Here is a 15774-nt window from a genome sequence, read left to right as displayed (position 1 = left end):
CATAGTGACTGTGCCAGTTTGCATTCCCACCAGCAATGTGTGAGGGTCCCCTTTTCTCCCCAGCCTCTCCAACATTTATTTTTTGTCATGGTGATTATAGCCATTCTAACTGGTGTAAGGTGATATCTAAGTGTAGTTTTGATTTGCATTTCCCTGATGATTAGTGATATTGAGCATCTTTTCATGTGCCTATTTGCCATCTGTATATCTTCTTTGGTAAAATGTCTGTTCATATCCTCTGCCCATTTTTTGACTGAGTTGTTTGCTTTTTTATAGTTCAGTTGTGTGAGTTCTTTATATATTATGGAGATTAACCTCTTGTCGGATATATGATTTGCAAATACTTTCTCCCAGTTGGTGGGTTGTTTTTTTGTTTTGATCCTGGTTTCCTTTGCCTTGCAGAAGCTCTTTAGCCTGATGAAGTCCTACTTCTTTATTTTTTCTTTTGTTTCCCTTGTCCCAGTAGACATGGTCCTGGATAAGATCCTCTTAAGGCTGATGTCAAAAAGTGCACTGCCTTTATTTTCTTCCAGAAGTTTTATGGTTTCAGGTCTTACCTTCAAGTCTTTGGTCCATTTTGAGTCTGTTTTTATGGAGAAAGATAATGGTCTACTTCATTCTTTTGGATGTGGCGCTCCAGTTTTCCCAGCACCATTTATTGAAGAGGCTTGCCTTTCTCCATTGTATGTTCTTGGCTCCTTTGTAGAAGATTAAGGAATTTTCTGTCTTCCTCAATATTTTGGAATAGTTTGAGAAGGATAGGTAGTAAATCTTTGAATGTTTGGTAGAATTCTCCAGAGAAGCCATCTGGTCCTGGACTTTTATTTTTGGGGAGGTTTTTGATTACTGTTTCAATCTCTTTACTTGTATTTGGTCTATTCATGTTCTCTGTTTCTTATTGATTCAGTTTTGGGAGGTTGTAAGAGTCTAAGAATTTATTCATTTCTTCCAGATTGTCCAGTTTGTTGGCATATAGTTTTTCATAATATTCTCTTACAGTCTTTTGTATTTCTGTGATATCTGTTGTAATTTCTTCTCTTTCATTTCTAATTTTATTTATTTGAACCGTCTCTCTTTTTTTCTTAGTGAGTCTGGCTAAGGGTTTGTCAATTTTGTTTATCTCCTCAAAGACCAGCTCTTTGTCTCATTGATCCTTTCTACTGTCTTTTTTTGTTTTAATTTCACTTATTTCTGCTCTAATTTTTATTATTTCCCTCCTTCACCTGACTTTGGTCTTTGTTCTTCTTTTTCTAATTCTGTTAGGTGTAGTTTAAGATTGCTTATTTGAACTTTTTCTTGTTTGTTAACATGGGCCTGTACTCCTATAAATTTCCCTCTTAGGACTGTTTTTGCTGCTATGGTATGTTTTCATTCTCATTTGTCTCCAGATATTTTTTTATTTCTCCTTGAATTTCTTCAGTGATCCATTGGTTGTTCAGTAGCATGTTGTTTAGTCTCCACATTTTTGTTCCTTTTCCAGCTTTTTTCTTATGCTTGATTTCTAGTTTCATAGTGGCAGTGTCAGAAAAGATACTAGGTATTGCAATCTTCTTAAATTTATTGAGGTTTGCCTTGTTTCCCACTGTATGGTATATCCTTAAGAATGTTCCATGTGCACTTGAGAAGAATGTATATTCTGCTGTTTTTGGATGGAGTGTTCTATATATATCTATTAAGCCCATCTGGTCCCATTTTACATTTAATTCCACTATTTCCTTGTTGACTTTCTGTCTGGATGATCTATCCATTGATTTAAGTGACATCTTGAGGTCCCATACTATTATTGTGTTGTCACTGATACCTCTTTTTAGGTTTGTTAATAGTTGCTTTATGTACTTGGGTGCTCCTATGTTGGGTGCATATATGTTTATAAGTGTTATGTCTTCTTGGTGGAGTATCCTTTTTATCATTATGTACTTCCTCTCTTTGTCCCTCTTTACCTGTTTTGTCTTGAAGTCTGCTTTGATATAAGTGTGGCAACACTACTTTCTTTTGTTTGCTCTTAGCTTAAAGTACCATCTTCCATCCCTTCACTCTAAGCCTTTGTCTTTGGAGCTGAGATTTCCTGGATGCAGCATATTATTGGGTCTTGTTCTTTAATCCATTCTGCCACTCTCTGTCTTTTGATTAGAGAATTCAGTCCATTTACATTTAGATTTGTTATTGATATATGAGGGCTTAATACTGCCATTTTATCACTCGCTTTCCGGTTCTTCTGCATTTCCTTTGTTTCTCGTCCTGTGTATTTGGGCCACCAATTTGATTAGGTTGTCTCCTGTGATAATTTTCTTCATTTTCTCCTTGTTTATCATATATGTCTCTATTCTAATTGTTTGTTTAGTGATTACCATTAGGTTTGTATAAAAAATATCATAGATAAGATAGTCAACTTTCTGATATACTGATTTCCTTAGACTATACCGATTCCATCCCTTTCCTCTTCCCCTTCTAAGTTATTTTTGTCTTATCTTATTCCATCTTGTGTTGTGAGTTTGTGGTTAAAATAATGAGATTATTTTTATTTTGGTGTTTTATTTCTCTTTATCCTTAATGTTAAAGTTAAGCGTTTGCTAACCTGATCTGATAGAGAGTTGCCATTTTCTGATTTTTTTTCAGGTATGAGGGCGTTCTTGAGGATTTCTTGAAGGAGGGGTCTTTTGACAATGAACTCCCTTAGCTTTTGGTTGTCTGGCAACGTTTTTATTTGTCCATCATATGTGAAGGATATTTATGCTGGATAGAGTATTCTTGGCTCAAAGTCTTTGTCTTTCAGAATTTCGAATATGTCATTCTGCTCTCTCCTAGCCTGTAAGGTTTCTGCTGAGAAATCCACTGAAAGCCTGATATGGGTTCCTTTGTAAGTTATTTTCTTCTGCCTTGCTGCCCTTAGTAGTTTTTCTTTGTCATTGAGCCACTGACTCCTTTTCTCTCTGTGTGACACTCTGATTGATGGCAGATCTGGAGTGCCGGGGAGGGGTGCTTTCTTTCACCTGTATTTCCCCCAGCCTCTGCTTTTCTCTCTGGGCAGAGCTTTGGGCGATTGTAGGGCTGGAGTGCCAGGTGGGGGAAGAGGCACTTTCTTAACCTGCGCACCTTTCCCAGATGCTGCCTCTCTTTCTGCCTGGTGGTCTGTGCAATCATGGAGACCTGTAAACTTCCCCCAGCTGCTGCCTCTCTCTCTTCACAGTGCTCTGCGTGATGGCAAGGCTGGAGTGCTGGATGGCGACTGGGGCACTTTCTCTCTTCTGCGTGATCCCAACGTTCTCTCTGGGCCCTCACCAACTGCTCTCCTGGGGTGCTAGCTTGATGGAGACACCCCTAAAACAGTTCAGTCTTCTCTATGTATGGGGCTTTCCCTTGGGCTGTGAGGGAACTTGGAGAGCAGTGGTGTTTGCATGGAGGGCCACCCTCCCTGCTTTCCTCTCAGAGCTGTGCACTGTCCCAAGGTCGTTGGCTACCATTGAGAAGAAAGTCCCCCTTACAAGCTTCCACTTACTCTGGAGGATCCAGCCCCACCATCTTCAGATGTATGGCTGTGTGTATCTCTCACATGTTTTTTGTGTTGTCTGAATGTCCTATATTGGTGTATGAATGTCCTTTTGGTTGTACTTGAGAGGGGAATGTTGAAGGGGAGAGCTCACTCTGCCGTGATGCTGATGTTACAACTGACTAATGTCTTTTCTTTTTCAGTTTAGGAACATTTTCTTCTTTTGTGCTTGTAATATAGTTTTAGTTTCTTCAATCAAAATATTATTGTTTGTTTTCCATATTACCCTCTTTTTCTTTCCATTGTTTTCTTTTCTTCCTACCTACCCCCTTTAAATTGAATACTGGTGTAATAATTATGTCCTGTATGTCATGGATACAGTCCTCTGCATACCAACTTAAATGCTGTATTGCTACCAGTTATCTTAATTAATGCTTTTTTTCTTTGCAGTCTTTCTTGTTAGGTGAATCTTTCAATATCAGCCTATTCTCACTGTGGTTCTTTTTTGCAGCTTTATCATAAAGTACAGTGCCTGGCACAATAATATGTGTGGAAATATATGACTAAAGGAATGGATAAACAAAAACCAGATCTTTATTGGTATATCCTCCTGAGACTGTCAAAATTTTTTTCTAGGAATGTATTCTTTTTTTTTTTTTATTTTAAACTGAACAGCTATATTGAGGTGTAACTTATATACCATAAAACTTACCCATTGGAAGAGTGCAATTCAATAATTTTTTAGTAGATTTTATTGAGTTATGTAAGTATTGCTCAGTCCACTTTTAGAACATTTCTGTCACTGCACAAAGTCCCCTCATGCCTGTTTGCCATTAAATTCCTGCTTCCACTGCCTGCCTTCTGCCTCTATAAATTTGCCTTGTGTGGACATTTCATATAAATGGATGAATGAATGAAATGTAGCTGCTCAGATATACACACATACACACATCCACACACAGACACAATTATTTTCATTCTTAAGCATGGCTTTCTAGGGGATCCCCCCATCTGTGTGGCTTAGTGAACAGTGGTTGTGTTCAAACATCTTGAGCCAGTAAGACTTGTCCTCTGCCAGTGGAACTGTGTGTGAGTAGAGGAGCATGTTCAAAGTTCAGGCTGTTTTCAAATCTGCCCTGGCGTGTACTTTCCACTCAGTCCTTTCAGGTCTCCTCTTTGCCTACGTGCAGCCTCAGGGTTGGCCACGAGCTTGCAACCGTGACTGCAGCCTCAGCCTACTAGAGCTGTTCACCCTTCTTGCTCACCTGCCAGCTGGAACATCACTTACACTGACAGCACAGCTTGGCATGTGTGTTATTCACCACTCCAGATTGAGCAATCTCTGATCCTGACAGCAAAGCCACCAGTCCTCATAGTTTGCCTTGCCCTGCAGAACCTCTGTACCTGCTGACTGGATGGATGGTGGGGTGGGAGTAGCCTAGGCAAGAATGCCACAGATGCCCACTGTTCTTACTCAAAATTTAGTAGTTTTTCAAACATAAATGCTTCTTGAGTTGTTGTATTCCTTTGGTTGATTTTCAGAGGACTGAAAGGATTGTTTTGTCAATTTTGTCCTGCTTTATAATTGTTATTGGGGGAGAAGAATTGCCCACCTTCTCACTTGTCTGTAGCTAGAGGTCCTGCCTTTAAGAATGTGTTCTTTTTCTGTTGTAGTTAGTCATTTCCCCAGGTATACTAACTGTTAGTCAGGAGATATATATATATGAGAGAGAGAGAGTTTTTTTTTTTTATTGAGTTATTGATAGGTTACAATCTTGTGAAATTTCAATTGTACATTAATGTTTGTCAGTCATGTTGTAGGTGCACCACTTCACCCTTTGTGCCCACCCCCCACCCCACCTTTCCCCTGGTATCCACTAAACTGTTCTTGGTCCATAGTTTTAAATTCCTCATATGAGTGGAGTCATACACAGATTATCTTTCTCTCGCTGGCTTATTTCACTTAACATAATTCTCTCAAGGTCCATCCATGTTATTGCAAATGGAATGATCTTGTTCTGTTTTGCAGCTGAGTAGTATTCCATTGTATATATGTACCACATCTTCTTTATCCATTCGTCTGTTGATGGGCACTTAGGTTGCTTCCACGTCTTGGCTATTGTAAACAGTGCTGCAATAAACATTGGGGTGCACAGGACTTTTGGGATTGCTGACTTCAGGCTCTTTGGATAAATACCCAGTAGTGGGATGGCTGGATCGTATGGTAGTTCTATTTTTAGTTTTTTGAGGAATCTCCATACTGTTTTCCATAGTGGCTGCACCAGTTTGCATTCCCACCAGCAGTGTATGAGGGTTCCTTTTTCTCCGCAACCTCTCCAACATTTGTTGCTATTAGTTTTAGATATTTTTGTCATTCTAACGGGTGTAAGGTGATATCTTAGTGTAGTTTGGATTTGCATTTCCCTGATGATCAGCGATGATGAGCATCTTTTCATGTTTCATATTGGCCATCCATATATCTTCTTTGGAGAAATGTCTGTTCATGTCTCCAGCCCATGTTTTGATTGGGTTGTTTGATGTTTTGTGGTTGAGTTGCGAGAGTTCTTTATATATTAAGGATATTAAGCCTTTGTCAGATATATGACTTGCAAATATTTTTTCCCAGTTAGTGGGTTGTTTTTCTGTTTCAATCCTGTTTTCATTTGCCTTGAAGAAGCTCTTTAATCTGATGAAGTCCCATTGTTTATTCTTTCTATTGTTTCCCTTCTCTGAGAAGGCATGGTGTCCGAAAAGATCCTTTTAATACTGATGTCAAAGAGTGTACTGCCTACGTTTTCTTCCAGAAGCCTTATGGTTTCAGGTCTCACCTTTAGGTCTTTAATCCATTTTGAGTTTATTTTGGGAATGGTGAAAAAGAATGGTCAATTTTCATTCTTTTACATGTGGCTTTCCAGTTTTCCCAGCACCATTTGTTGAAAAGACTTTCTTTTCTCCATTGTATGCCCTCAGCTCTTTTGTCAAAGATAAGCTGTCCATAGATGTGTGGTTCTATTTCTGGGCTTTCAATTCTGTTCCATTGATCTGTGCACCTCTTTTTGTACCAGTACCATGCTGTTTGGATTACTGTAGCTTTGTAGTATGTTTTGAAGTCAGGGATTGTGATGCCTCCCGTTTTGTTCTTTTTTCTCCGGATTGCTTTAGCAATTCGGGGTCTTTTGTTGCCCCATATGAATTTTAGGATTCTTTGTTCTAATTCTGTAAAGAATGTCATTGGGATTCTGATTGGGATGGCATTGAATCTGTAGATTGCTTTAGGTAGAACGGACATTTTAACTATGTTTATTCTTCCAATCCATGTACATGGAATGTCTTTCCAGCTCCTTATGTCGTCATCCAATTCTCTCAGAAAGGCCTTGTAATTTTCATTATATAGGTCCTTCACTTCCTTAGTTAAATTTACCCCAAGGTATTTTATTCTTTTTGTTGCGATTGTGAATGGTATTGTATTCTTGAGTTCTTTTTCTGTTGGTTCATTACTGGAGTATAGAAATGCTACTGATTTATGCAAATTGATTTTATACCTTGCAACTTTGCTGTAGTTGTTGATTACTTCTAACAGTTTTCCAATGGATTCTTTGGGATTTTCTATATATAAGATCATGTTGTCTGCAAACAGTGAGAGTTTCACTTCTTCCCTCCATATTTGGATTCCTTTTATTCCTTTTTCTTGCCTGATTGCTCTGGCCAGGACCTCCAGTACTATGTTAAATAAGAGTGGTGATAGAGGGCATCCTTGTCTCGTTCCTGTTTTCAGGGGGACGGGGTTCAGTTTTTGCCCATTGAGTATGATGTTGGCTATGGGTTTGTCGTATGTGGCCTTTATTATGTTGAGGTAGTTTCCTTCTATGCCCATTTTGTTCAGAGTTTTTATCATAAATGGCTGTTGGATCTTGTCAAATGCCTTCTCTGCATCTATTGAGATGATCATGTGGTTTTTATTCCTCAGTTTGTTGATGTGGTGTATCATGTTGATTGATTTGCGGATGTTGAACCATCCCTGTGTCCCTGGTATGAATCCCACCTGATCCTGATGTATGATTCTTTTGATGAATTGCTGAATTCTGGTTGCCAAAATTTTGTTTAGAATTTTTGCATCTATGTTCATCAGTGATATTGGCCTGTAGTTCTCTTTTTTTGTGGTGTCCTTATCAGGTTTTGGTATCAGCGTGATGTTGGCCTCATAGAATTTGTTAGGAAGTGTTCCATCTCCCCTAATTTTTTGGAATAGCTTGAAAAGGATAGGTATTAAATCCTCTCTGAAAGTTTGGTAGAATTCCCCAGGGAAGCCATCTGGTCCTGGGGTTTTATTCTTTGGGATGTTTTTGATTGCTGTTTCAATCTCTTTCCTTGTGATTGGTCTGTTCAAATTGTCTGCCTCTTCTTGAGTGAGCTTTGGGAGATTGTAGGAGTCCAAGAATTTATCCATTTCCTCTAGGTTATCCATTCTGTTGGCATATAGTTTTTTGTAGTATTCTCTTATAATCTCTTGTATTTCTGCAGAGTCTGTTGTTATTTCTCCTCGCTCATTTCTGATTTTGTTTATTTGAGCTTTCTCCCTTTTTTTCTTTGTAAGTCTGGCTAGTGGTTTGTCAATTTTATTTATCTTCTCAAAAAACCAGCTCTTTGTCTCATTGATCCTTTCTACTGCCTTTTTCGTTTCATTAGTATTTATTTCTGCTCTGATTTTTATTATTTCTCTCCTTCTGCTGACTTTGGGCTTCATTTGTTCTTTTTTCTCTAGTTCAGTTAGGTGTGCTTTAAGGTTGCTTATTTGGGATTTTTCTTGTTTGTTAAGATGTGCCTGTATTGCGATGAATTTTCCTCTTAATACAGCTTTTGCTGTATCCCATATGAGTTGGTATGGCATGCTATCATTTTCATTTGTTTCCAGGTATTTTTTGATTTCTTCTTTAATTTCTTCAATGATCCATTGCTTGTTCAGTAGTGTGTTGTTTAGTCTCCACATCTTTGTGCCTTTCTCAGCTTTTTTCTTGTAATTAACTTCTAGCCTCATAGCACTATGATCTGAGAAGATGCTTGTTATTATTTCAATGTTTTAAATTTGTAGAGGCTTACCTTGTTTCCCAACATATGGTCTATCCTTGAGAATGTTCCATGTGCACTTGAGAAGAATGTGTATTCAGCTCTTTCAGGGTGAAGTGATCTATATATGTCTATTAAGTCCAATTGTTTTAGTTTTTCATTCAGCTCCACTATTTCCTTGTTGATTTTCTGTCTGGATGATCTGTCCATTGATGTGAGTGGGGTGTTGAGGTCCCCTACTATTATTGTGTTGTTTTTAACATCTTCCTTTAGGTCTGTTAATAGTTGCTTTATGAATCTTGGTGCTGCTGTGTTGGGTGCATAGATATTTATAAGCGTTATTTCTTCTTGATGAAGTGTCCCTTTGATCATTATATATTGTCCCTCTGTGTCTGTCTTTACCTGACTTATTTTGAAATCCACTTGGTCTGATATGAGAATTGCAACACCTGCCTTTTTTCCTTGCTATTTGCTTGAAGTATTGTCCTCCACCCCTTCACCCTGAGTCTGTGTTTGTCCTTGGGGCTGAGGTGTGTTTCCTGGAGGCAACAAATTGTTGGATCTTGTTCTTTAATCCATTTTGCTACTCTGTGTCTTTTTATTGGAGAGTTCAATCCGTTCACATTGAGAGTGATTATTGATGCATGTGGACTTAATGCTGTCAATCTGTCACTCATTATCTTGTTTTCCTGTGTTTCTTTTCCTGTGTGCTTTAGACTACCCATTTAATACTGCAATTTCTTATGCTGGGTTTCTTAGATTTTTCCTTATCTATGATTTGTGACTCTGTTCTATACTTTATTTTAGTGTCTACCTTGAAGTTTGTATTTAGAATCTCATGTATAATATAGTCTGTTCTCTGGTGGTCTCTTACTTACTCGACCAATACTGATTTAGACCCTTTGCTCTTCCCCTCCTAAATAATTATTTTCATTTTTTATTCCAGCTCGTCTTATTAATTTGTAGTTAGAGTGCTAAGATCGTCCTTGTTTAGGTAGTTTCCTTATTTTTACCCTAATGCTATAGTTGAATATTTGCTATCCTGTTCTGGTTCTATCTATCTCCCTAGTCTGTGGATTGTGTCCCCTTTCTCCCTTTTTTCTTTTTTCAAGTATGAGCGCCTTCTTGAGGATTTCTTGTAATGGAGGGCTTTTAGTTACAAATTCCCTTAACTTTTGTTTGTCTGGAAAAGATTTAATTTCTCCCTCATATCTGAAGGAAATTCTTGCTGGATAGAGTATTCTTGGCTGAAGGTTTTTATCCTTTAAAGCTTTGAATATATCACTCCATTCTCTCCTAGCTTGTAGGGTTTCTGTAGAGAAATCCGCTGACAGTCTGATAGGGGCTCCTTTATAGGTTATTCTCTTTTTTTTTCTTACTTCCCTGAGTATTCTTTCCTTATCCTTCCTATTTGCCAACTTTACTATTATGTGCCTTGCGGTGGGTCTTTTTACATTGACAAATCTAGGAGATCTAAAACCCTCCTCTACACACATTTCTCTGTTGATCCCTAGATTTGGGAAGTTCGAGAGAGAGAGAGTTTTTAAGGAATTGACTCATGCATTTGTGGCACTGGCATTTCTAAAATCCGTGGAGCTGTCTGTCAGATGAAAGTTGATGTTAGCCTTGAGGCCGAATTCTGCAGGGCAGCAGGCTTAAAACTTAGGCAGGGTTCCTGTGTCACAGTCTTGAGGACAGTTCCTTTTTCTTCAGGAATCCTGTCTTTTCCCTGAAGGACTTCACTTGTCCGATGCGGCCCACCTGTATTATGGAGGGTGCTCTGCTTTTGCCAGAGTCTGTTGATTTGTTTGTTAATTACATCTAAGAAATGCCTCTACAGCAACATCTAGACTTGTGTTTGACTAAACACTGGGCACGATAGCCTAGCCAATTTGACACATAAAATTAACCATCTCACTTGCCCTCTGAGGATTCAGGGTAAATTTTTTTAGTGTAGATGTAGTCTCATTGCTGTCTGCTTCATAGTTTGTATCCTTACTCCAGCTAAACTAGCAGTTCCATAGTAGGTATATTTTCCATAGCATGTATATTTTCCATACATGCCCCTGCTTTTACCCATCCACATCTTTGGTCATAGTATATCTTCAGCTTAGAATGCTCTGTGTGTCCAAGTCTTATCTGTCCTTCTGAAGGCTAGATCAGACACACACAGTTTTCTTTGCACCCTATGCACCAGCTCTCCTGAACTACTTCTTGTCACCTAATTATGCTGTGTTCTGTGATGGCATTGTGCTTTTGCACACAAGTTCCTATTGCTTAGAGTACCCATCCCTCTTGTTGTTTATAAGGCTTTTACAGCTTCCTCAGGTAGACTTACGTGCTCTTTTTTATTATACTCCCATTGTCCCCTTTGCTTATTTCTGCTAAGGCACTGATTGCATTTTATTCTCATTGCTTGTGTATCTATCTGTCCATGAGACTTTGTTTCTTTAGTGCACTGATCACTGCACTGCTGTCCCTTTCAAAGTTTATCCTCAGCCAAGCCCAAGTATCTGGCCTGTAGTACCTAAATAAATAAATTATGGGATGAATAAACTGAATCTGTGTGAAAGATTTGGGAGTTGTATATTTCTTCTGTAATTTCTCTTTACAGTAGAATGTGGAGATAATGACTTCTTGGGGATGAAGCAAATCTGAACGCCAGAGGTGAGCTTGGGTTAGACTCCAAACGTACTTGGGCATATTAAATATTTACTTGACTCACTGATAAAAATATTTTTATTTTTTCATCCTGTGCAAGGCACATAGCTTCAGAATTGTTACATAAGAAAAGCTGTTTCTGTTTAGAAATGTTGTTTTATTTTTCTTGCATTTGTGTCTACTTGTGTTCTAAGAATATCAAAGCATCTAAGACTCCTTCACCTTCTTTCTGTCCAAAATATAATGGTGGTAGCTGATGACTAATTTATAAACAATCTTAATGTGATGATAAAATAACTTTTTCCTTTTCCTATTAGTTGTTGATCATCTTTCTGAAGTGGAATCTCCATGGCCTGAACATTTTCTGAAAATCATTCTGAGCAAACTATCTGTTTAAAAACAAGATAACCACATCAAGATGGTTGGAAAACTGAAGCAGAACTTACTATTGGCATGTCTGGTGATTAGTTCTGTGACTGTGTTTTACTTGGGCCAACATGCCATGGAATGCCATCATCGAATAGAGGAACGTAGCCAGCCCCTCAAATTGGAGAGCACAAAGACCACTGTGCGAACTGGCTTGGACATCAAAGCCAACAAAACCTTTGCCTATCACAAAGATATGCCTTTAATATTTATTGGAGGTGTGCCTCGGAGTGGAACCACACTCATGAGAGCCATGCTGGATGCACACCCTGATATTCGTTGTGGAGAGGAAACCAGGGTCATTCCTCGAATCCTGGCCCTGAAGCAGATGTGGTCGCGGTCAAGTAAAGAGAAAATACGCTTGGATGAGGCTGGTGTCACCGATGAAGTGCTGGATTCTGCCATGCAAGCTTTCTTACTAGAAATCATTGTTAAGCATGGGGAGCCAGCCCCTTATTTATGTAATAAAGATCCTTTTGCCCTGAAATCCTTAACTTACCTTGCTAGGTTATTCCCCAATGCCAAATTTCTCCTGATGGTCCGAGATGGTCGGGCATCAGTACATTCGATGATTTCTCGAAAAGTTACTATAGCTGGGTTTGACCTGAACAGCTATAGAGACTGTTTGACCAAGTGGAATCGTGCCATAGAGACCATGTATAACCAGTGTATGGAGGTTGGCTATAAAAAATGCATGTTAGTTCACTATGAACAACTTGTCTTACATCCCGAACGGTGGATGAGAACACTCTTAAAGTTCCTCCATATTCCGTGGAACCACTCAGTATTACACCATGAAGAGATGATTGGGAAAGCTGGGGGAGTATCTCTGTCAAAGTGAGTAAATGTTATGTTTTTTTATTTTGACCCTATATTCAGCTAATAAAGATATGTGTGTGTGTGTATAAACTACAGATCTTTTCTGGAATAGATATAGCTTCATCGATGAGTTTTTTAAAACTTCTCTACCCAGTTCGTTACAGACCCTTCCATTTATTTAATTCATTTGTTTGTTTATGGATTCTTGTCCTTTTTATATATTTTATGGAGGCAAACCCAATTTATAGCAGTGAAGGGCCTTTTTCATGGACCTCAGGCTTTAATGTCCATCATTCAATTTTAGTGACTTCTGATTTCTGCTTTCTAGATATTTTTGTTAAAGGATAATTGGCTTTTGTGTAGATTAAAGTTAATACAAGGAAAAGCATCTACCATGTCGGTGAGTGTGTAGTGAATTCCAAGTATTTAGGAATTTCTCATGATAGAGAAAATTAAAGGCTAAAATTATCTAGCCCAATCCCTTCCTTTTGCAGGTAGAGGACTCAATTAGAAAGATCAAAATGATTTACTCTAATTTAGATGGCAAGGTCGGAATTAGAATTCATGCCTTGTTCTCAATGGGCTAGTGCTTTTTTTCATGGCATGTATTACGTGTAGTGCTACTTTTGTCATCTGTTTGATATATCTCTTGATTTTTATAAAAAGCTAAAGAATCCCTGAAGTTTGGAAGCTTGATCCATAATCCATACAAGAAGTTTCTTAGATTCAAATACTTCTAAAACCATCTCATTTTTCTTCCTTTCTTATGGAGTGATTACTAGGGTGCCCTGACTAGGTCTGACAACCTGACTTGATAACTTATATACCTAGAATAAAGATATAAAAATGGAAACTACTGTTAAATTCATAGTATCTCCTGATGAAGAAAAGTTGGCTATAACTAAATTTTATTTTATTTTTAATTTTTTTCCATTTATAAAAGTAATATATGCCCCCTGTAAGAAAAAGAAAAAGCAAGGTACTTTCTTAGGGGGCCCTGCTTGCCCTTACCAAGGAATGACTTCTTGCTTTTTTCCTTCAGTGTATAGAACTTATAGATATTGATTCCTCACGTATATAATTTGGAAGAAACAGCCACCTTTCTGCATCTAGCTTTCAGTTATTGACTATAAATTATTAGGCATTACCACTCCAGTGGCTCTAGGTTATTTTTATTGATTCAAAGAGAATTCTAGCTCTAGCTACTGTAGGAGAGGGGGACATGTCCTCTACCCTCTGGGTCCTTCTGGCTGGACTACAAATTAAATTGACATGAGATAGAATAACAGGAGGAACTCAGTCAAAGCTTTATAATCTGTATGCATGGGAGGACCCAGGAAAACTGAGTAACTCACCAAAATGGTGGAGACTCTTATCTTAAATACCATCTTCAGCTAAAGACAAAGGAGGATGTTCGGGGGTAGTGGTTTGGGATTTCAGAGGGGAGGAAGGCAATTCACATGGAAATGGAAAAACAAATGTTTGGTAAATACAATTTATAAAGAGTGGGTTTAGCAAGGATCCTCCCAGTCTACCAGATACCCAGAGTTATCTATGGTGATGGCCTGCTCTGGGTACAGGCCTTTATCTTACATTTCTTGTAGGCAGTTAGGGGGAAGCTCAACGTTTCTTTCAGAGTTTTTTGTCCTTAAAAATAATCAAGGCAAGGCAAAGAGACACATTTTGGGGTTACCAATTCTGATCCCCCACACTGCTATCATTACAGTTTATTGTTCTTTCCAGATTATAGACTATAACTAATTTCTAATGACCTGTATTCCTAGGTAAGCATTTCACTCTGTGTGCTTGTATATTGGCCCAGAGATTCTAATGCTAGTTCCTTCTATTAATATAAAATAAACCTATTAGACACTGCCCTCCACCGTCTCTTTGAATAGGGATTAAAAGATATACTTAAGTTAAATTTTGGTGGAAATCAGGAAAAGATCATTTTGCATGTATACTTACTATGTTTCAGGCAAGCAGAAGACTGAGGAAATTCATAGAAATTTTGAATTAATGGATTTTAGAAGGGAAAGAGACCTTACTTAGCATTTAATGTATGGAATGGAGATCCAGAGAGGTTCTGTGCTTTGTCAGGAATTGCAAGGGGGAGAACCATGACTAGAACCTCCAATGCTTATTCCAAGACTTGTGCCACTATATGAGTTCTTTAAAATTAAGGTATAACATATATAGTAAATGTGCAGTGTACAATTTGATGAATGTTTATAGCTGTATACACTTGTGTCATCACATCCATACCAAGGTATAGAAAATTACCAGCATCCAGGAGCCTCCTTTGTGTTTTTTCCTAGTCAGTATCCTCCTCAACTGAAAAGTAATCACTGTTCCAACCTCTATGACCAGAGGTGATTTGAGGTTGTATATAAAGTTCAAAAACAGTCTTGCTTGTTTTTGAACTTCATATAAGTGCAATCATGCCTGTTTATTATTTTGTGCATGGTTTCTTTCATTTAACATTAGATTCACGCATATATTGTAGATAGCAGTAGTTCATTCTTTTTCATTGTGTTGTAACATTCCAATAGGTACATTTAACACAATTTATCCATTGTTCCATTGATGGACATCTGATGTTTCCAGTTTGGGGCTATTATGGGTAAAGTTGCTAAGAACTTTCTTGTACATTACTTTTGGTGGACATAAGCATTAATTTCTCTTCGGTGTGTACCAAGGAATAGAATCACTGGATTGTAAGATATATCTATCTATATGTTTAACAGACACTTCCTGTTTTCCAAAATGTCTGTATCATTCATGTATGGCTATACTATGCATGAATGTGTTCTAGGTGCTTCATATCTTTGCCAGCACCTGGTATTGTCAGTCCTTTTAAATTTAGTGAGGTACAGGTATTTTTTTAAACTTAAAAACAATGTAAAATAATAACATTTAAACTCCTTTTTGAAAGAACTCTTACCCATAATTCCAATATAAAACAGATAAGAGCATAGTGGCTTTGGTTGAGGCAGATTTAATCCAGACCATATTGCCCCTTTGAAGACTGAGTCCCTGCTTTCAAAAAGAGCTAATTGGGCTATAAAGCAGAAACATAAAAAATTCTTCTAGAAGTAAGTACCAAGTTGTAAATATTCCATGTTATTTGAGAGTCAGGACCATAAGGAATTCATAGCTCAGGGTTGATCATCCTGTGTGCTTTTACCTTCCTATAACATTTTTATTCTGGGAAAATTGTTTAAAATAAGTATTGTAGTACTTACTTTAGTATTATTTAGTACTAAAATACTGAAAATGTTTAGGCAGGCTTGAAGGTGTCACCAGATGACTCAGGA

General features: G+C 37.9%; 1 protein-coding gene across 9 annotated transcripts in view; it reads left to right on the top strand.

Moving 5' to 3' along the window:
• The window catches only part of TPST1 (tyrosylprotein sulfotransferase 1), a 165049-nt gene that overhangs the window by 26843 nt on the left and 122432 nt on the right, over positions 1-15774 (top strand). For 4 of the 9 annotated variants that reach the window (XM_070484501.1, XM_070484499.1, XM_070484498.1 and 1 more), the window contains exon 2: positions 11530-12475. In XM_070484501.1, the coding sequence (XP_070340602.1) occupies positions 11631-12475 (845 nt within the window). In that variant the 5' untranslated portion in view covers positions 11530-11630. Of the gene's footprint in view, positions 1-11165; positions 11219-11529; positions 12476-15774 lie in introns of all 9 variants that reach the window. The other 5 variants (XM_014842288.3, XM_044746946.2, XM_070484497.1 and 2 more) reach the window with 2 other exon arrangements.

Source organism: Equus asinus, chromosome 14, assembly GCF_041296235.1.
Source record: "Equus asinus isolate D_3611 breed Donkey chromosome 14, EquAss-T2T_v2, whole genome shotgun sequence".
Taxonomy (NCBI): domain Eukaryota; kingdom Metazoa; phylum Chordata; class Mammalia; order Perissodactyla; family Equidae; genus Equus; species Equus asinus.
Note: the sequence above shows the minus strand (reverse complement) of the source record. Positions and strands in the feature narration are given on the sequence as shown.